The sequence below is a fragment of the Pangasianodon hypophthalmus genome, chromosome 26 (assembly GCF_027358585.1).
Source record: "Pangasianodon hypophthalmus isolate fPanHyp1 chromosome 26, fPanHyp1.pri, whole genome shotgun sequence".
Classification (NCBI taxonomy): domain Eukaryota; kingdom Metazoa; phylum Chordata; class Actinopteri; order Siluriformes; family Pangasiidae; genus Pangasianodon; species Pangasianodon hypophthalmus.
The window spans coordinates 18,241,654-18,262,397 of NC_069735.1; the positions used below are offsets into that span (position 1 = coordinate 18,241,654).

Here is a 20,744-nt window from a genome sequence, read left to right on the forward strand (position 1 = left end):
TTTCCTATTATCGAGCAACAGTTTACAGCAAAAGCAATTTTTGGTATACTGCCAGGATCGATACTGAGCGAACAGTACCAGTTTTTTAGATTTAGGTGCTTAATACCACAGGACCCATGCTGACCTTACCAGTAGCCACTTCTTAGTTTTATGGCACTTAAAGGGATGGCTATCAAAACTGTAACCATCAATACATCTTTTGTAAACATACATACTCACGTCTTACAGTGATGACACAGTGGGCACTACAGCAAGATTTTCCAGTTTAAATACTGAGGAAACTCCCTCCAGGTTACGTATCTTGGAAGTGGAAGCAAAATTTGAAAGACTACAATGTTTAGGGATGTATATTTGTGGGGGAGCGGGGAATGGGATGAGAAGGGGGATTGGGGTCGGTGCTCACCTGTTTGGTCTCCATTGTGCACGAAAGTCATACGGAATTGCCATTTTCTTCAGCGGAAAACCTAGTAATTTTACTTTCAAATCTCTTTTATAGTCCTTGAGGTTTTGGCTGCATATTCATAAATATCCATAATTCCTCAGTGGTATATTAACATCCTTTCTCATACCGTTTAATATTATTTACAATGTTCAACATCTTCATTTATGCTGCACTCTGAAGGCATTATTTCAAGTGTTTTGTCCTTGTTAAAGAAAAGAAACTTTGCTAATGAGATTAGATTCCTTGTTTCTCGAGCAGTTACTGTTGTAATGCTACAATATACTACATCGATGGGTGAAAACAGGACAGTGATGATGAATCATGAATTCTGTTAAAATGCTGACACTGAGTGATACAATACCGTGCAACATAATATATGAAATTCTATTTTTTTCCTTGAATCCTCATTTAATATAACAGGAATCTGTATTGACCTGCCAGCAGCCACTTTTTATATCTAGGGTAATTTTTAGATCTAAGATTGAGATTAGAACTCATCCTACTTTTGTAATTTGTGAGCCTGGAAGTTCTGCCACAACCACCATTGGTTCTTCTAGTGTTTGTAGGTTGTCAGGGCCCTAATTAACAATCACCTAGAAGGCAGCAACAACTTTGGGCCAGGGACTAACCTTGCTAGTGCTTGTGGGGCCATATCCAGACTTTGAAATGTTTCACATGCTGTGGATGAATGTGTGGTGATTGTATGCAAGTTTTTGGCAATTCTCAAGCCCCTGTACCTGTACTACCAAAAGCTTCTGTACTCCTTAAGTAGACCAAAACCCTTCCCAAGCCATGCACTCCATCTCAGGTACAACTTCCCCTAGGCTCTTTAATACTAAATTTCTAACACTGAATTTTGTCTCTTGGTCTAAAGTAGGTCTCTTGGTTGGTCTAAAGGCAGCATGGTAGCTGCTTTGCAGTGTTTAGACCTTACTGTTGACCTACAGCACATGGTTTGACTGTAGTATGATGGATTTGGTCATGTCAGACCCGAGGACCAGATTTATTCTGTATTGAGGTATGGTTTTGGTGATTATAGTGGTTCCTTGTTCCTTCTACATTCTGTCAGTCATTTTCATTCTCAGTGTGCATACTGAGAAGTGAACATTGAAATTGCACTCTTCAGTTGCATACATTAGAATTAACCAGGCCAGCCCTGGTTGGACAGTTTCACACTTGTATCAATCATATGGAGCAAGGTGTTTGACATTCTCTAATTCCTTACTTTCAAAGGAATATAAATACTGCTCAAAAAATGGTGTCTACCTATGGTACCAGTGGTAGACATGATACGGTAGAGTAGAAGACTCACAAGACTCTACAGGGGCTACAGCAGCAGTTGGGACAAGCCCACAAGTGATTTTAGTTGCAGTTGAGTTATGCTTACAAGTGACTACCGTCGCAGTTGGAACAGGTCCTCAAGTGACTTTAGTAGCAGTTGGGTTATGCCTATAAATGTCTAGAGTAGCAGTTTGGAGATGACCACAAGAGGCCACAGTAGCAATTAGGACATGCTCACAAGTAACTACAGTAGCAGCTGGGACAGGTCCGCAAGTGACAACAGTAGCAGGTGGAACAGGTCCACAAGTGACTACAGTAGCAGTTGGAACAGATCCACAAGTGACTACAGTAGCACCTGGGGTATGCCTACAAGTACCTAAGCTAGCAATTAGGAGATGACTACAAGTGGCGTCAATAGCAGTTGGGACTCAACAAGTAACTACAGTAGCAGTTGAGTTATGCCTACACGAGACGCCAGTATCAGTCGGGAGATGACTACAAGTGACTACAGTAGCAGTTGGGACAGGTCCACAAGTGACTCCAGTACCTGTTGGGTTATACCTACAAGTGTCTAGAGTAGCAATTTGGAGATGACCACAAGAGGCCACAGTAGCAGTTAGGACATGCTCACAAGTGACTATAGTAGCAGTTGGGACAGGTCCACAAGTGACTATAGTAGCAGGTGGAACAGGTCCACAAGTGACTACAGCAGCAGTTGGAACAGATCCACAAGTGACTACAGTAGCACCTGGGGTATGCCTACAAGTACCTAAGCTAGCAATTAGGAGATGACTACAAGAGGCGACAATAGCAGTTGGGACACAACAAGTAACTACAGTAGCGGTTGAGTTACTAGCAATAGGTAGCAATTAGGAGATGACTACAAGTGACTCCAGTATCAGTCGGGAGATGACCACAAGTGACTACAGTAGCAGGTGGGACAGGTCCACAAGTGACTTTAGTAGCACCTGGGTTATGCCTACAAGTGTCTAGAGTAGCAATTTGGAGATGACCACAAGAAGCCGTAGTAGCAGTTAAGACATTCCCACAAGTGACTAAAGCAGCAGTTGGGACAGGTCCACAAGTGACTCCAGTAGCCGCTGGAACAGATCCACAAGTGACTAAAGTAGCAGTTGGGACACACCCAAAAAAGGCTACAGTAGCAGCTGGGACACGCCCACAAGAGGCTACAGTAGCAGTTCAGACATGCCTACAAGTGACTAAAATAGCAGTTGGGACACGCCCACAAAAGACTACTGTAGGCTACAACAGCAGTTGAGACACACCCATTAGACGCAACTGTAGCAGTTGGGACACACCCAGAAGAGGTTACAGTAGAGACTGAGACATGCCCACAAGAGGGTACAGTAGCAGTTGGGACACACCCATAATAGGCAACAGCAGCAGTTCGTACATGCTCACAAGAGACTATTGTGGCAGTTGGGACACGCCCACAAGAGAATCTAGTACCAGATGAGACACACCCACAAGAGACTCTAGTAGCAGATTAGACACGCCTACAAGAGACACTAGTAGCAGATGAGACACGCCTACAAGAGGCTATACTAGCAGTAGATGCAATTGATGTTGGGACACGCCCCCAAGAGACTCTAGTAGCAGATGAGACACGCCCACAACAGGCTACAATACCAGTAGTTGCTGTAGATGTTGGGACACGCCCACAAGAGAATTTAGTAGCAGATGAGACACGCCCACAAGAGACTCTGGTAGCAGATGGGACACGCCCACAAGAGGCTACACTACCAGTAGATGCAGTAGATGTTGGGACACGCCCTCAAGAGGCTACAGTAAGAGCTGGGACAAGTGGAAACACAGTGTAGTCGAATTATTACACACATGAACAACAGGCAATCCCCAGATAATGTTAGCAGCCGCAACATTGTGTGTGTGTGTGTGTGAGGGCATGGTAGTCTCCTGTGTTTGCATACACTAAAATGGAAGGTGTTATTTGCGTGAGACTCTTTACCTTTGGGGAACCCACAGGTGCTGCAGCTGTGCGTGTGTGTGTGCGCGTGTGTGTGTGTTTTAAAAGAGAGTGAGAATGGAAAGAGTGAGGAGCCATGAGGGAGAAGAGCAAAGCAGCAGCATGACTGCAAGATGAGATAGACAGATAGACAGACAGCGAGACAGTGAGATAGACAGAGAGAAAGAGAGAGAGAGAGAAATCATGCACCTGTGGAACTGTTTTGAATGCAAGGTATGCACTGTGTGTGTGTGTGTGTGTGTGTGTGTGTTTAAATGTAACCAATTGAACATGAGACAAAATCTGGTTTCTAATTTTCATACCATTGTATTTTGACAACCATCCCCACCCTTCATTTGATTTGTGTGTGTGTAATATTTTGTATGTATATATATGTGTGTGTGTGTATGTGTGTGTGTGTGCATGTGTGTATTATTTAAAAAGAACTGAGACAGATACAGGATGAAACACAAGGAGAGATTTGAATGCACTGCTGCAGCCCTCATTGCAGTGTTGCTATGGTTACTGTGCATAGAGAGAGTCTAGGCACCGGCGGATCGATGGTGTGTGTGTGTGTGTGTGTGTGTGTGTGTGTGTGTGTAAGAGACATTGTTGAAGGCTAGCGGCATCTTGGTTTACCGATGCCCGATGCCTGTAAATCATTTTTTTTCCTGAGCCACATTCCAAGCATTCACACACTTCACACACACACACACACACACACCCCAACGGACAAACACACACACACACCCCAACAGACAAACACACACAAAATCACACACTACAACACACCCACCAAATGTTATCTCTCTCTCTCTCTTTCTTTCTTTCTGTTTGGTGCATTCTGGAGGAAAAAAGCTTGGCATAAAAGAGCAGTGTCCTCATATTAAAATCATTGTGTATTTAAAGATTCATCATCTCTTTTAAACAAAAAGTGTCTACATTCCTGTGAAGCCCTTGTGGTGAGATGGTAGATCTTTGCTGTAGGTGGAACAACAGCTTTTCTCAATACTGTACATTGTTACAGTACCACCAGCAGACTGAACATCAGCAGTAGGAAGTATAGAAAATGATGTCTCTTTCTTAGCCAAGGAAAAACACAAGGAGGCAAAAATCATCATTTAGTCATCAACTTTAATGTTTCAGAATTTTTATTTATCCATTTTTGTTACTGATATTGTCACTGACACTAAACGTCATGTTTCATAGCCATAAAGATCCACCATCTTAACCACAACAAGGCCAAATTCCAAAAGGATTCCTATTCACAGTATCACTACATAGTGTATAAGATGGTGGGATTGAACATCCTGTCTACTGCACTGTGCTCCATATTCAGAGTCTGAGACTTAAGTCTAAAAGTTATGTCAATATAACAGGTTACACACCTGCTTAAATGGAATTTCTGTATTCTGTATTCTCTATTCAGATTAATAAAATCTCCTGCATGTAGTTCACACCTCCAAGGTTGCCAGATTTAGCTTCTAGACCACTGCTTTCAAAAAAAGCACTTGCTCTTAAACCCCAAAAAAACTCAAGGATAGAACATTTGAACTGAAAAAGGAAATAGCATTTCCCTTTGCTGTTAAATGCAATATGTACATGTTGTACATGTATATATACACATATATATGTATAGAAACGTAGAAGCAAGAGACATTGAACAATCACAAAATACAAAGACTAATACGATGGTATATATAAGGTATATTTCTGACATCATTTGACATTGTGAATCATTTGATTGGCTGCTTCATGATAGTCTATAAATGGTTTGTAAAGGGTCTAAAGAGGGCCCTATGAAAATAAAGTGTTACTAAAAATTTAGTTAGGATATAAAAAAAAAAGAAATTAACTCCTGATTTGCTAACTCCCTTGTGTGAGTCATCTTGGAGGGCAATGATTTAGAGTTTGTACCACATTCAGTATTTTCAGATATTGTTTCTGGAAATTTGTTGGTGACCTTAAAGTGGTTTCTCTTGCTTATGAATTTGAACAGCCCTAGGGATCTTCAGCGGTTATCATTAGGAATACACCACCATAAAACCTCCCAAATCATTATGCAACCATGGAAAGCAAGCATTTATTCAGAATGTGAAGAATTAGGCCATGAAAAACAAACACAGTGGGATGGAGTCAAGGACACAGTGTGATAAAAGATCTGTGAGGAAATTTTGTCACCTCCAAAAAAAAAAATGCAAGGTGGTGTTGCAGGTGGGAATTCTGGGAGTGAAAAAGATTCACAACCTGCTGATGTTCCTCAAGGTGTCAGTGAAATGGACAGTCAAACAAAGGCCAGTGTGAGGCTGATCCTGATAGTGCTGGAATAACAGGCCTAACAACAGCAATGGGAAACCTTTAAATCCCAGTGGCAGAGATGTGCAGGATGGGATATCAGATAATGAAGAAGGTATCCAGGGGACTACTGATGACAGCTTCTGTGATTTTTTTCAGTAAAGATTGCTAACAGTCAATCAGTTAGCTATACAGTGTGAAACAAATCAATGATTGTTTTTGAGAGCAACCAAAGCCAGACTGAATATTGATGTTTCATAACTAATCAATTTTATGTTATTGCTAAAGTCACAGAAGACTATATAATTACATATTATTCAATCTGGCCAAACAGCTTCAAGTACAGCGTCAAGCTTCAAATACACTTTTTCTAAACCACCCTTAAAATATAGTATGTGTTTCAGGATTAACCGTAATTACAACTTTTTTCAGAAATTTGCTTTAAAAAAAATCACAAAACCCAGATAGAGCTGCATTGACTACACTGCACATTAAGAGTCTATACTGCCAATATTTTCCACACTGCCAGTCCAATGCACAAAACCAATGTTAAAGTCAAAGTTGAGTCAGAAGTCGAGTTGCTCAGAGCCCATGGCTCAGAGCCTACCATTAAATAGGCAATTGGGGAGAAGTGGAGTTCTCAACCTTCACAACACCACCAACAAAACAAAACAGTATTGTAGCGTAGCAGTGAGTGCACTTTTTCTGAGTTTTTCCTGCCAGTGGCTCACCTCAGTCTGAACTTTTGCACCACCTCACTAATTTTCTCCTTCTAAGAGGCAAAACTGAAACCAGGATGAGCACCTGGTATTGATGGGCTGTCAGTGGATTTTTCTAAGACATAGTGGGGAATTATCAGACTACTTCAGAATGGGTTTGATGAGTTCTTTCAAAACTCTCTCAATGTGCAGTGCTGTGCTGGCCCTTCTTCCCCAAAAAAGGAGTCTTTTGAAGTTGATGCCAAAATTTTAGGCAAAATTCTCTTTGGTGATCTTATACACAATAACCATTTACAGTCAGAAGAAATAGATGAAAATCAATGAGACCCAGTATACAAGCATTGGGAATAGCCAATACAACAATTTGGGATGTTCTGAAAAAGAAAGAAACCACTGGTGTACTAACAACCAGACATGGAACAGGTCAGCCAAGGAAAACAACAGCAGTAGAAGACGGAAACGTTGTGAGAGCTGTGAAGAAAATGCAAAAACAACAGTCAGTTACATCACTACCCCCCTCCACATCGCAGGGGTGAAGGTATCATAATCCACCGTCCGAAGAAGACTTTGAGAGCAGAAATATAGAAGCCATACTACAAGATGCAAACCTGTCATCAGCAGTAAGAATCAGAAGGCCAGATTTGCAAAAAATAAAAAATACAGAGATGAGCTACAGAAGGTCTGGAACCAAGATGAACCTCTACCAAAGTGATGGAAAAGCCAAAGTGTGGAGAAAGAAAGGATCTTGAAAGAGATTTTGTCACACTACTAAGTTCACCAACATTGCAAACCATTTTAGAGATTTTGGATAGTGGACGTCTATGGATCAGTTGGCTAAAAAGACAAGTTTCTTGTCTGTGTGCACTCTGTGTGAATCCTAGACGAAGTTCAAGAACCTTTTAGACAAGTCAAGTGCACTGACCTCTGATTTTCTGCAATTAGTGTTGCTATATTAAGAGATGACTTGACAAAGGGGAGTTCCTTGTCTCCTTTAAAATGCCTTATTTTCCCACTTGTCAGTATTATCATAACAGTAGTTCATTTACAGGCTTCCTGAGAACTCCAGAGTTCACGTAATTAATTTTCTTAAAAATAATTTCATTTCTTAATGATGCCAACTGAAAAAGGATTGGTGCACCTTCACGGGTGAATCATACACGTGACTGCTACTCGATTGCTTTGAAACCTGAGGTATGTCCATTTAGGAGGACCCTTGAAATTCTTTTTCACCTTGCTGGGTGTTTACATTTACTTGTCGAAGCTACTGAGCAGAAAATTGGGTTTCAACAATGTCTTCAAGCTAAAGTATAGTGTTTGAAAAAGAGAAGTGGTTTTTGGTGACTTTTACTTTTCGACAGGTAAATAGCTGTTGGGCTGACAAGCAGGAATGGAATTCAAAATAGTCAAGTTGTTTTTGTGATCTCTCTTGATATGTTTGTTTTGGGATGAACCACAACTAGAGATGAACTACAACACTGATTTGAGAATTCTTGGCTAACACTGATATAATTTTCATGATATATTTTTTCACTGATATATTTTTTCATATTTTTACTCATACACACATTTATTAACATGTAGAAACTGGGCAGACCTTAAATGCTACAAAAAAGTGATGCATTCAATTTTGGGATTTATGGATTACAATGTTAGAAGGAACCAATAAAAGAAATGGCGAGAGCACTGATGCCTGTCTGCACGTCTCTCTGAGACACTGCCGTAGTTCTGTCATGGTTTTTGGGGTGCGTTTTAGTCCACACTGTGGAGCACGTGGTCAAAATAAATGATGAGCATGATGAATGCCAATAAATATCAAAAGCATCTTTGGGAATATCTTCAGTAATTAATCTTAGTTGGATACTGTAGATTTGTACCTAAGAACTGCTGATGTAATCATAAAGACTGTCCTATGATCATCCCAGAACTCTTATACACAATCTGCTCATACTGAACATTCTTTCAGCACCAACAATACTGATTGTCTTTACTCTTCTACACCTGTATTCTGTAATCATTTATAATGCCACTATCCTTTTGAGTCTGGTTCCTCTCAGGTTTTTTTCTCATGTCACTTCAGGGAGATTTTCCTTGCCACTTTTTCATCTGGCTTGTTTATTAGGGATCTAAATCTAAAATTCTGTAAAATTTTTTAGGCATTCTAAGACCTTATCACTTTAACATATATGGCTGTATTTGTATGGTTTTGAGACAAGAGTTGACTGTTTCAATCTTTGTATCTTGTACTTTGCATTCCCACACTTCATTTTTGATGTTTCTTGCAGAAAAATAAAGCTGCCTGGTGTAGCGTAACCAAGCTCGAGACGCCCAATCAGCCATTAAGCCCATCGAGGCCAGACTGATAAATTCAATCCACTTTTCCATAATTGTTTTAGCGTGGTTGTGCATAGAGCACTGTGTTTCTTTCTTCACTAAACATGTGGTAATGAAGTGATGCACAGGGTTTATGTGTGTTAGAGCATATTTTTTACTAAAAAGGCATCAGTTTAAAATGGTGGAATTGGATAATGCAGTTCAAGGTGACATCAGTTTATAGCATCAGATTATATCTCCAAATGGTTTGTGTGTGTGTGTGTGTATTACTGACAGCTTCTAAGAGTAACAGTGGCAGACAGAAATAGGTTGGCACCTCATAAGTTCCTCCAAAAAACACACTCTCTATCTTTCTCTCCACAGCTTGCCTAAACTAAGAGGGAAACCCAGTTGCTAAGCCTGCCCACTCCTCCTGGCCCCGCCCCATCCCCATCCATTACCATGGCAGTGTCACTGTGGTTATTGTGGATGTGTGCCATCTCACTGAGTAACATCACCCCCTCAGAACAAGGTGGGTACTGCAGGAAATAGATGAATGTTTACATGCATTTTTTTAAATTAGGGATGTAGAAATTGATTTGAAAATCTCCCTCCCCATCTGTCTGTTCCTCTATCAGCCCTGAGCAGAGCGGCGATGCCCTTCGGTCTGATGAGGAGAGAGCTGGCGTGTGAAGGTTACCCTATTGAGCTGCGCTGCCCAGGAAGCGATGTCATCATGATCGAGACGGCCAACTACGGCCGCACAGATGACAAGATTTGTGATGCTGATCCATTTCAAATGGAGAATGTGCAGTGTTACCAACCAGACGCCTTCAAGATTATGTCTCACAGGTCTGTAATAATACAAAATATATTTCATTAGACACGTCCGTCTGTTTCATTCAGAGTGGTATTATGCAAGTCCAGACTCACAGTGGAGTACAGTATGCCAGAGACACTGTCCTTGACTGTCATCATTTTGGACAACATTCTTCTGTCCACAAGTTACAGGGGGTTAAGACCACAAGATTCACTCAGATTACAAAACTCACTTTCTTCTGCATCAAGCTTATAGAAAATAGGGAAGTATTGGAATGGACCATGGCATTGGTGTTAATGGTTCATTCCAGTTTATTACAGAGATACACTACATGGTCAAATGTACTACAGCCTACAAAGACATTCTAGACAGTTGTGTGCTTCCAGCTTTGTGGCAGCAGTTTGTGGAAGATATGGATGTGATGGTCAGGTGTCCATTACAATTTCCTCAAACCTGTTCCAGCATGACAATGCCCCGTGCACAAAGCGAGCTCCATGAAGACATGGTGCGTGAAGGTTGGAATGGAAGATCTCGAGTGTCCTGCACAGAGCCCTGACCTCAACCCCACTAAACACCTTTGGGATGAACTGGAACACCGACTGCACCCCAGACCTCCTCGACATCCCAACATCAGCGCCTGACCTCACTAATGCTCATATGGGTGTGATTGGTCAGGAGTCCACATACTTTTGGCCACATAGTGTATAAGCTGTGATACTTCCATGCAGTGTTCTCTCTTGTAGCATATATTAGCCAAAAGACACAAGTACCCCTCATTCTAGAGCCAAAAGACCAAAGGTATGTCCAGTCTTATCCACAAAGGGCCAATGTGGGTGCAGGTTTTCATTCCAATCAAGCAGGAGCCGCACCTAATTCCACCTGTTTAATCAGGTGATCCTGGCTTTGAATAGACACAGGTGTGGCTTCTGCTTGGTTGGAATGAAAACCTGAACCCACACCGGCCCTTTCCGGATAAGATTGGACACCCCTGTCCAAGGTCGAGCCCCTTCTATATGGGCAGAGTCAAATCAAACATCCAGGGACCGGAGACAGCTCATTGTGTTTCAGTCTGGATAAGTCTGTTTGTTGTTCCGTGTTGTAGAGCATCTCATGGGTTAAGGCATGGTAGTCAAAAGCATGGTAGTCTTATTGTGGAAATGTCAAATTATTGTAATGACGTTCCATTTTTTTCGGAGAAGCTGAGAGCATAACGAGGTACAGTGAGTAAACAAAAATGTATAATACTGAATTCCATACGAGATGTTGCTGAGGTACATTTATGTTTAAACAGTTGACCAGTGATAACACTTCCAGGTAAACAGTAATTTTGGAAACTAGAATATATCACTGATGCAAATCCTGATAAATGGTTAGGTGGTTATTGTATGTCACTAATGTTCTCTCTCATTTAGTGGAATTCTGTCATGTGCTTTAGTTTGTGTAGCCATGAGCCTTTGTTTTTTATTTCAGTCCTGTTTATGCCCTGTCTGATCACTGGCTTTTTCCCCACATGTGCTCACCTGTTCCATGTTAAGCCCTAAATGAGTTATATGTCAGTTTATTCTCTGATTTTTTTGTATTTCAAGGATAAGTCTTGATTGTCATGTTTCCAAGCTTTTGTTTCTGCAGCTGTGTTTCCCAGTGTTCACCCTTGCTTGTGTTTTCCTTGCTGATATGGATTATCACTCTTTAATGTTGTCTGCCTTCCTGAACCACATGTTACATTGTGATTTGAAAGGTTCGCATTGGAACATTATAAAAGGCCTAGAAACTGAGGGAACTTGGAAATTAGAAATTAGACAAAGGAATTAGGAAACCAGAAAACTAATATTTGTGACATGGAAATGTATAAAGTGCAACAAACCAGATAGTTAGGAGGCTATCTAGCAAGGTAGTCAGAATTTTCCTGCTACACGTACCTTGTGTTGCAAGTGGACACACTTCCAGGGCATTTTGGGAAGTTGACAAGGGTCTATGGAAAGTCTGATCTTGTCTACTCAGGGTAGGTTCTGCTCCCTTACCTGGATGGAGCATGCCTTCCTCTTCCGAGAAATCATATATTGATTTGTTGATAAATATTAGACATGCATATTATATCTCTATCTTGGCAGCAGTATCTTTTACCCGGGTAGCATTGTGGTCTATTTTGATGGTATATATATTTAACCACAGGAACTATGTATAAGGTAGAAGTTTATGTATCTCAGGGTCGTATTTACAAGTGATGGGAAGAGGGAGCGTGGGACTGACCACAGGGTTTGATACGATGGTTGCAGGTGGCCGGACCACAGTAGTAGCTAAAACAATGATATTAGTGAGTAAAACAAGTTCAGAAGTTCACTTCTACAGGGTGGGTGATTGCATGATAAGGTGTGGATATCAGCAGTCCAGAAGCACCACTGCTTGTGCACAATGTGCGATCTGAAAGGCATCTGAAAGCGTGGTGTCTGACTGCTATCATACCAGATACAACCAACTGGAAGGAGATGGCTGGGCTTCTCAGTTCTCCCTGTTTAAAACCAAGCTTTTTTATGATCTCAAATCAACATTTCATCAGTTATGTCAGCTCAAAATTGTTCAGCATTGTTGGTTGGGCTTAATTATTTTGATAGATAGTATAGCAACAGAGTGGTAGATTCCCTGTTTGTTTTAGTAACTCATCCTAGCTAGAGTTTCTGACCTGGGATCTCCCCAGGAACCAACAGGATGATCTGGATGTGGTGTTCCTTGTTCAGGACCAAACATTGTTTTAGTATCTTAACCTCGAGTTTTGCGAGTCTCCTAGTGTTTTTCTAATGCTCTATCACTGACGTCTTTTGAAGCCTCAGAGGTGTGTCCACTTGCAGCACAAGGGAAGTGTATCAGAGAGCATATTTTGACCAGTTTGATAATTAATGTACTATCCAGTGTCCTTCTACTAAAGTCTGTCCACATGGAGGCCATCTTGGCGATGCTCCCAGTCAGATATTTTATGTCATACAAGACCAGAGTCTTTTCTACTTGGATGTTAATAGACACCTATACCAGAAACACACTGATACAGACTTGCTGTTAAAATGTGACAATATTGGACAGGAAATTGTAGTTCTTGAGGTTGCTCCAGCTACTTCACATGCACATTTCTCTATATTTCTCTATATAGGAAGTTAAAGATAAATAGAACACACTTAGTTCAACACACAGATGAACAATAAGCCGTCTGTGCTTGTTTTATCATACTGACTGCGAGATCATTTTTTATTATGTCATAAAAAACAACACAGCAAGCACCTGCTCTCACTGACACAGTCCTAAACCGATTAGCCAAATAATCCATGTTATATTTGCCCGAATAATCGATTACTGCAGCCCTAGTGATAGTGCATGTGCATTTGTGTGTGTGTGTGTGTGTTTGTGTGTGCGTACGCTCTCTGTGGCGCCACGGTGTCTCTCCTCTGTTTGTGCTGCTACTGCTTCCTAGAAGAGCAAATCAATTTCCACTCGCTTGCTCTCTCCCATTACACACACTCGCACACACACACACACACTCTGAGAGCTCACTATCTTCCTTTAAACACCCAGTAAAGAGCGATGAGGAGCAAGAGAGAGAGTGAGGAGAGGAAGAGCGATCCAATTCTCCCAATTATAACACTCGAGTTGGTGCTGTGACTTATACAGCAAGCTGAGGTGTGTAGTGTATAATAACATGCGCAGCTCTTCACCCCGTGTGGTATATTAGCAATGTGCGAACTCAGCATTAACAGAAAATCTAAATCTAAATCTCATAGAGCAGCTAGCATAAATTAGCATCATGGTAGCTGCAGTGATTGGACAAACAGATTGGACAAATCTGACCCCTGATCAGATTTTAAGCACACACGTTTATACTTGTAGCCAAAAGAATCTCAGATTAGCAAGACTGAAATCTGCTAGCTGTAACTGCACTATACTGCAGATCAGCTCATTACATTCAAACACTTCCACAGTCCCTCTCTTTCTGTTGTTTTATTAAAAAGATGGCTGCTGAATCAAAACATGTGATTTTTATTCCACTAACGTTTCATCTCGCTAACTTCAGCATTCATATAGCATGTGTGCTGCCTCGTCTCGTTCACTGTCTCTCTCTGTCTCTCTCTCTCTCTCTCTCTCTCTCTTTCTCTCTCTCTCTCCCTTTCTCTCTCTCTCCTTTTCTCTCTCTCTGTCTCTGTCCCTCTCTCCTTTGCTCTCTCTTTCTCTCTGTCCCTCTCTCCTTTGCTCTCTCTCTCAGGTGTAATAATCGTACTCAGTGTGTGGTTGTTGCCGGAGCTGATGTGTTTCCTGACCCCTGCCCCGGAACATATAAATACCTGGAAATCCAGTATGAGTGTGTGCCCTACAGTAAGTTACAACACACACACACACACACACACACACACACACACACGCACACACACACACACGCAATTGCAGGTGCTTGGTGTCACACAAAAAAAACCCCAAAAACCCACACATGTATACAAAATGTGATCATGTGCTATATGCTCTCTCTTTCTCTCTCTCTCTCTCTCTCTCTCTCTCTCTCTCTCACACACACACACACACTCACACACAAACACACACATTTTCAGCAATCTTTCCTCCTTCAACCAGTATACCATCCATCCCCTTGCTTCTCCTTCTCTTCTCTTCTCTTCTCTTCTCTTCTCTTCTCTCCTTTTCTTCTTTTCTTTTCTTTTCTTTTCTTTTCTCTTCTCTTCTCTCCTTTTCTTCTTTTCTTTTCTTTTCTCTTCTCTCCTTTTCTTTTCTGCATGCCTGTATGCCTACTGATGTCTCTTCTCCTTTCTTTTTACCTTCACTTCTCTCTTCCATTTTGCTCCTCTCTTCTGTTATTAATCTTTTTCTCTTTCCTTTCTTGTTTTTTCTGTTTTCTTCTTTGTGTTCTTTTCTTTATTTTCATGCCTATTATTGTCTCTTCTTTTTTTTAATGTCTCATCTCTCTTTTCTTCCTCTCTTCTCTTCTTTCACCCCTGCTTTTTTTTACCTCTCCCTCCATCACTTGATGCCCTCTCCTCCCTTCCCTCCTCCCCTCCGTCCCTGGCTCCACCCCCTCCCTCTCTCCACTCCTCCACTGGGTGTGATTGGTTTTTGGGCACTTTGGGTCTGATCCTTTTCTCCTTCTGTAGGGGGCGCTCTGGAGTACCTGAACCTTTTCCTTTATTTTCCTCTAATACTGTTCCTCTGTTCTTCCTGTCCTCCAGGAGCAGGAGCCGTTTTCAGATATGATGACGCAGTTCTTCATTCATTCTTCATTCTGTTCTGCATTTCTCTCCTATGCATTTCGTTACAGCGTCCACAAGCAATACATCAATGTCTTATTTCTAACAAAAACTCTCCCCCAGCTCACAGGTTCAGTGATTCAGTCCTGCATTAACCCTTGCTTTTGAGTTTTCAGGCCCCCCTACTGCAGAGTGTAATGGTACGACCCAGTGTCATCCGCCATTTTCATTCCGCTCTCTGTTTCAGCAGATTGTGGCTTAGTGATTACTCAAGTGTGTGTGTGTATGTGTGTGTGTGTGTTCCTGTTCAGTCTAAAAAGATCAGTGTTTGTGACAACTTCTCAGTTCCCCCAGGAGTGAACACACATCTCCTGTGTGTGTGTGTGTGTGTGTGTGTGTCATACTTGATTAATGTCCCTGTTGTAAGGCTGACATGAGTTTCCCCTTGTGTGTGTGTGTGTCCTCACAAATCAGCCTTGGTGAGAGACGTTGACATGACGATTCCTTGCGCATGCGTGCGTGTTCAAGCGAATGTGTTGCCATGGAGACAGCTTTATCATAACAGCCGACCATGCTTAACGACCAGGTTGAACTAGACATGTACTGATAATCGGTTATCCAATACGTCGTCATTTTTAATGTTTCTACATGTAGATTTTTTTCTTGCCGAAAAGTAATTGTATATAATGTATTGACTGGTCAGAAAGTTTTTTGGAAACACACGTTTTTTTACACACATTTCTGCTGTAGTGGGAACTTACATTTGGTAGTTTCTTTGCTTTTTTGTTTTACTTATAATATAAGTGATATTAAGAAAATAGTGAGGCAGAAATCCACCATGATGACTCTACATAATAATTTAGCACTACAAAACGCTGACACTGGAGACTCCTTCCATAAACATCTCCTGACAGTAAACATCACCAGATCAACGATTCCACATTTTTAATCTGTTTATGCGGAGCGTCCGCAGTATAAGTCCCTGGGAATGAGCTGTTACTATAGAAACGATAACGTATTAACATGAGCAGTTGGTCAGAGTTGCTGTTACACCTTCTGACCAGTCAGAACCCAGAGGTGTAAAAGACTCCTGTTCGCTGGAGGTAGTGAAAGTGAGTGTGAAAAACCAGGCAGAAAGCGCTGATTCAGAAACTGATAAACATCAGCTCATGCCTAATAATGCTCATTGGATAACTTCTTTGTTTTTATTTATGTTTCATCATCATCATCATCATTAGCTTCGCCGTTTTTCTCTCGTTTCTCCATGTCTAGCACTTACCAGCAGCCCCAGGCGGGAGGATGAGTGGAAGGATGGATGGATGCATGGACAGATGGAGGGAGGGGAGGGGGGGAGGGGTGGAGAGAGAACAGGGGTGATGCAGGATGTCAGAATGGGGACATTTTTGTTCTAACAATCCCAAAAAAATTCAGTCATTTATAATACAGAAAGGCAATATTTTGAGTCTGTAGCTTCCCTCTTCCCTCCCTCCCTTCATACCCATTCGTTTGAACCCTGCCCCTCCCTCTTCTATTCTCTCTCTCTCTCTCTCTCTCTCTCTCTCTCTGCCTATTTCTGTCTCTCTCGCCCACTCTCCTCTACCCAACATGGCTAACGTTGAACGAAATTCCACTTGATCTTTAAAGCTTGAAAGAAAATCAGAAGGCTGCTGTGTGAACTGAAATCTCTCTTTTTTTTTCTTCTCCGTCTTCTCTTGCTTCTCTTTCTTCTCTGCCAACTTTTGTCCCTCTTTCCTTCCTTCCTTCTCTCTATTTATCTCCGACGCTTGAGTAGAAGTGGACCAAAAAGGTAAAGACCGTGTTAACGCCGCAGTTTCTCCCCCTCCCTCCCTCATTCTTCCTCTCTTTCTCTCTATCCTTCGTTCTGCAAATCCTTGGCCCCTGTGATGTGGTCCGGTTTGATGTAACCTCTTTCTTCTTCATTCTCTCTTTCTCTCAGCGAGCCAAAAAAACGCACACACACACACACTCTCTCTATCTCTCACACGCTCTTATACACAGTTTCTCACCTATCTCTGTCTATCTGTTCATCCATGCACCCACCCACACACACCCCCACACACACACACCCACCCCCACACACACACACATTTCTTTGCTGTTAATTTCATTTGCTTGCTGTGTTCAATTTGGACTTCTCAGATCCAAGCGAAACCTCCTTCCTCCTCCTACTCTTTCTCCTCCTCTTCTTCATCCTTCTTTCCTCCACTTGTTTGTTCATCCGTTTATCCCTTTGCTTCCTTCAGGACAGACCTGTTGTTTCATTTCTGCCATTTTACCAACAAACTCCTTCTCTTTTGTAGTATCAGTATTGAATGAAGTGTTCCTGACGTGGTTCAGCCCTGTTGTATATTTGTGTGTACGAGTGTGCGTGCGTGCGTGCGTGTGTGTGTGTGTGTGTGTGTGTGTGTGATACCTTGAGTTGACCAACCAAAGTTGGGAGTCAGTGACTGACACCTCCCTCAGCCAGTAGCATCCCTCTTCGTGAACTAACCCACATTTCATTGGCTCCAAAGGAAGTTCCTGTTATGTAGCCCCTCCCCCTTTTGTCTACCTCAACTAACCTTGTAGCAAGTCTATCTATCTATCTCTCTATCTATCTTTCTTTCTTTCTTTCTTTCTATCTATCTTACATGCACTCAGTCTCACTCACACTAAGTCTGCTGCTTTAATCATGTTTCTCTCCTTCACGCAAACAGGCATCAACACACACCAACGTCCAACTAGTGATGAAAGATGAATGTGTGTGTGAGAATGAGCAAGAGAGAAAGAGAGAGAGAACACTGTATGATAAATCTGTACCTCAAGTATTCTAATAATCTCACCAGTCTTTCTCTTCATTTCTTTCCATCCTGTCTTTCTTTTTTCTTTCTTTCTTTTGTCATCTCGTTCTCTCCCCAGTCTTTGTGTGTCCGGGCACTCTGATTGGTGTTTTGGAGGCAAGTTTGGTGCGGGAGGCGGAGCATCAGTCGGGGGCATGGTGTAAAGACCCCTTGCAGGCAGCTGATAGGTTGTATGTAATGCCGTGGACTCCATACCGCACAGACACGCTGTACGAGTATGCGTCCTGGAATGACTATCGACAAAGTCGAGTTACCACTACCTATAAGTGAGTGTGTGCTCTCAGGTTCATTAGTGATACAAAGACATAAACATTTTCCAAACAAGTGAAGAGAGAGCTACAAACATCAAGATATAAAATAAAGAAAGATTTTGCTGTGCTGGGTAATTGGGCAATAATTTCTAAATGAAGGCATTATGGCTGTGTGCTGTTCTCAGGTTGCCGAGTCGAGTGGATGGCACCGGGTTCGTGGTGTATGATGGCGCTGTGTTCTACAATAAAGAACGAACTCGGAACATTGTTAAATATGACCTGCGGACCCGCATCAAGAGTGGAGAGGCCATCGTTACCAATGCCAACTACCATGACACATCACCATACCGCTGGGGAGGGAAGTCAGACATTGACCTTGCTGTTGATGAACATGGCCTGTGGGTCATCTACGCCACAGAGGAGAACAATGGACGAATAGTCCTCAGCCAGGTCAGAGACAGAAAGAGAGAAAGACAGATTGTATAAATCCCTGATGTATCTGCACCAGCAACACCATGATTGCTGCACAAACCAGACAAAGCTAGTTGCCCCATCAAGACAATGCTAACTACCCCAGCAAGACCATGCTAGTTGCATCAACAGGACAATTCTAGTTGCACCGGCAAGACCGTGCTAGTTGTCCGAGCAGGACCATGGTAGTTGTACCAGCAAGAGCATTCTAATTGTCCCAGCAAGACCATGCTAGTTGCATCAGCAGGCCCATGAAAGACCATGCTAACTGCCTCAGCAAGACCATCAGCATGCCCATGCAAATTACACCTGCAAGACCATGCCACTTTTCCCCAGCAATACTCTGCTAGTTACATCAGCAGGTCATACTAGTTGCACCAGGAAGACTACTGCCTGGTCATCAGCAAGACCATGCTTCTTATACCAGTAGACTAGTCTACTTGCACAAACAAGATTATGCTAGCTACTCCATTGAGAGCATACCAGATACACCAGCCATGACCATGACCATGACCATGTTAGTTCAATGAGAAAGACCATGCAAGTTGCTTCAGCAAGACCATATTAGTTACCTCATGCTAGTTACCTAAGCAGAACTATGCTAGTTTCCCAGAAAGGCTATTGCAGTTGTGTCAGCATAATTATTGTATGAGACTAGATTTGCACTAGCAATTCTATGCTAGTTACATGATTGAGATCATACTAGTTACATCAGCAATGACATCGTCGTTGCACCAGCATGATCTTGGTAATTAAAAATAAACAATATACCATCTCTACGTTATGTGTAGCAACTAGGACAGGCTTGGAATTCTTGTTTTTTACCACAGTATTGACATTTAAATGTATTAATTTGACAGATTCTTTTATCCAAAGCAACTAACATTTGAGATAGCTTACAGATGAGAGTTGCTCAGTGCATATTTGCCCCCCTCTGTCCTCTATTCTGATTAGACCTGTTCCATGTTACATTCTAAATATTTTGTTCCTGCCCCGTATTGTGCAGGTGAACCCATACACACTGCGTTTTGAAGGCACGTGGCAGACAGGCTTTGAAAAGCGTATGGCATCTGACGCATTTGTGGCGTGCGGCATCCTGTATGCTGTTCGCTCCGTCTACCAGGATGATGACAGCGAGGCGGGTGGAGATTTTATCCTCTATGCCTATGACACACGGCGAGAAAGGGCTGAGTCTGTAAGCATTGCTTTTCCCAACCCATACCAACACATCTCCTCTATCAGCTACAACCCTCGAGACAATCAGCTGTACGTGTGGAACAACTACAATGTCCTACGCTACCCTCTGGAGTTCAGACCCCCACAACCCACTGCAGGTGAGAGACAGCAAGAGAGCATTTTTATTTTTGCATTTCTGATGCTTTGACAATATTGTTTTACACTGTATTATGTGAATAAAGCTATACTGAATTAAATTGTCATAGATTCTTTTAAAAAGGTTTTAAATATAGGCAGCTGGCTAGCTTTATATCAATGGCTGTCATTTAAATAGCTAGCTAGCTTGCAAATGTGTTACTATCACTCTATAAACTGAAGTTTTTATCTCTTTCTCTGTTTCTCTCAGATCCTCTCTCCACACCACTCCTGTCCTCCACCACTGCACTCTCTCCTGTCTCCTCCACAGTATTTTTGGGCTTCAGTCCAAGCCCCCCTCTTTCAGTGACATTTAACCCAGCTGGTTCAAAAAACCGTGGCCGGCCCATCACAGCCTCAGTGCCTGTGACATTGCGCCCACCGCGCCAGCCTCAAGGCCGCACACCTATGTGTGAGGAAAGAGTGAGCCGTGGTGTGCAGTGGCCCCAAACACCCCATGGAGAGATTGTCCAGAGACCCTGCCCAAAAGGATCACTCGGTAAGTGTATGTGTGTCCATGATATACATCTGTCAAGTGAGTCCAAGAGAAATAGTGTCCCAAATGTACAGATGTATGGACAACAACTTAAAGACACTGAAAGTAGTAAAGCTTGTGGTGGGAAGCAGGCATACTTGGCACTAGAAATAACTAACAGAGAATAGCAATAACTGAGAAGTGAAGGATCAAGTTGAAGAAGTGGCTAC

General features: G+C 42.2%; 1 protein-coding gene across 4 annotated transcripts in view; it reads left to right on the plus strand.

Moving 5' to 3' along the window:
* Nucleotides 1–20,744, plus strand: part of LOC113526593 (adhesion G protein-coupled receptor L1) — a 43,801-nt gene that overhangs the window by 7,988 nt on the left and 15,069 nt on the right. For 2 of the 4 annotated variants that reach the window (XM_034300098.2, XM_053229803.1), the window contains exons 2-8: nt 9,416–9,563; nt 9,670–9,883; nt 14,098–14,207; nt 18,005–18,212; nt 18,383–18,647; nt 19,675–20,002; nt 20,251–20,538. In XM_034300098.2, the coding sequence (XP_034155989.1) occupies nt 9,494–9,563; nt 9,670–9,883; nt 14,098–14,207; nt 18,005–18,212; nt 18,383–18,647; nt 19,675–20,002; nt 20,251–20,538 (1,483 nt within the window). In that variant the 5' untranslated portion in view covers nt 9,416–9,493. Of the gene's footprint in view, nt 1–5,449; nt 7,913–9,415; nt 9,564–9,669; nt 9,884–14,097; nt 14,208–16,829; nt 16,893–18,004; nt 18,213–18,382; nt 18,648–19,674; nt 20,003–20,250; nt 20,539–20,744 lie in introns of those variants that run through there. The other 2 variants (XM_053229802.1, XM_053229804.1) reach the window with 2 other exon arrangements.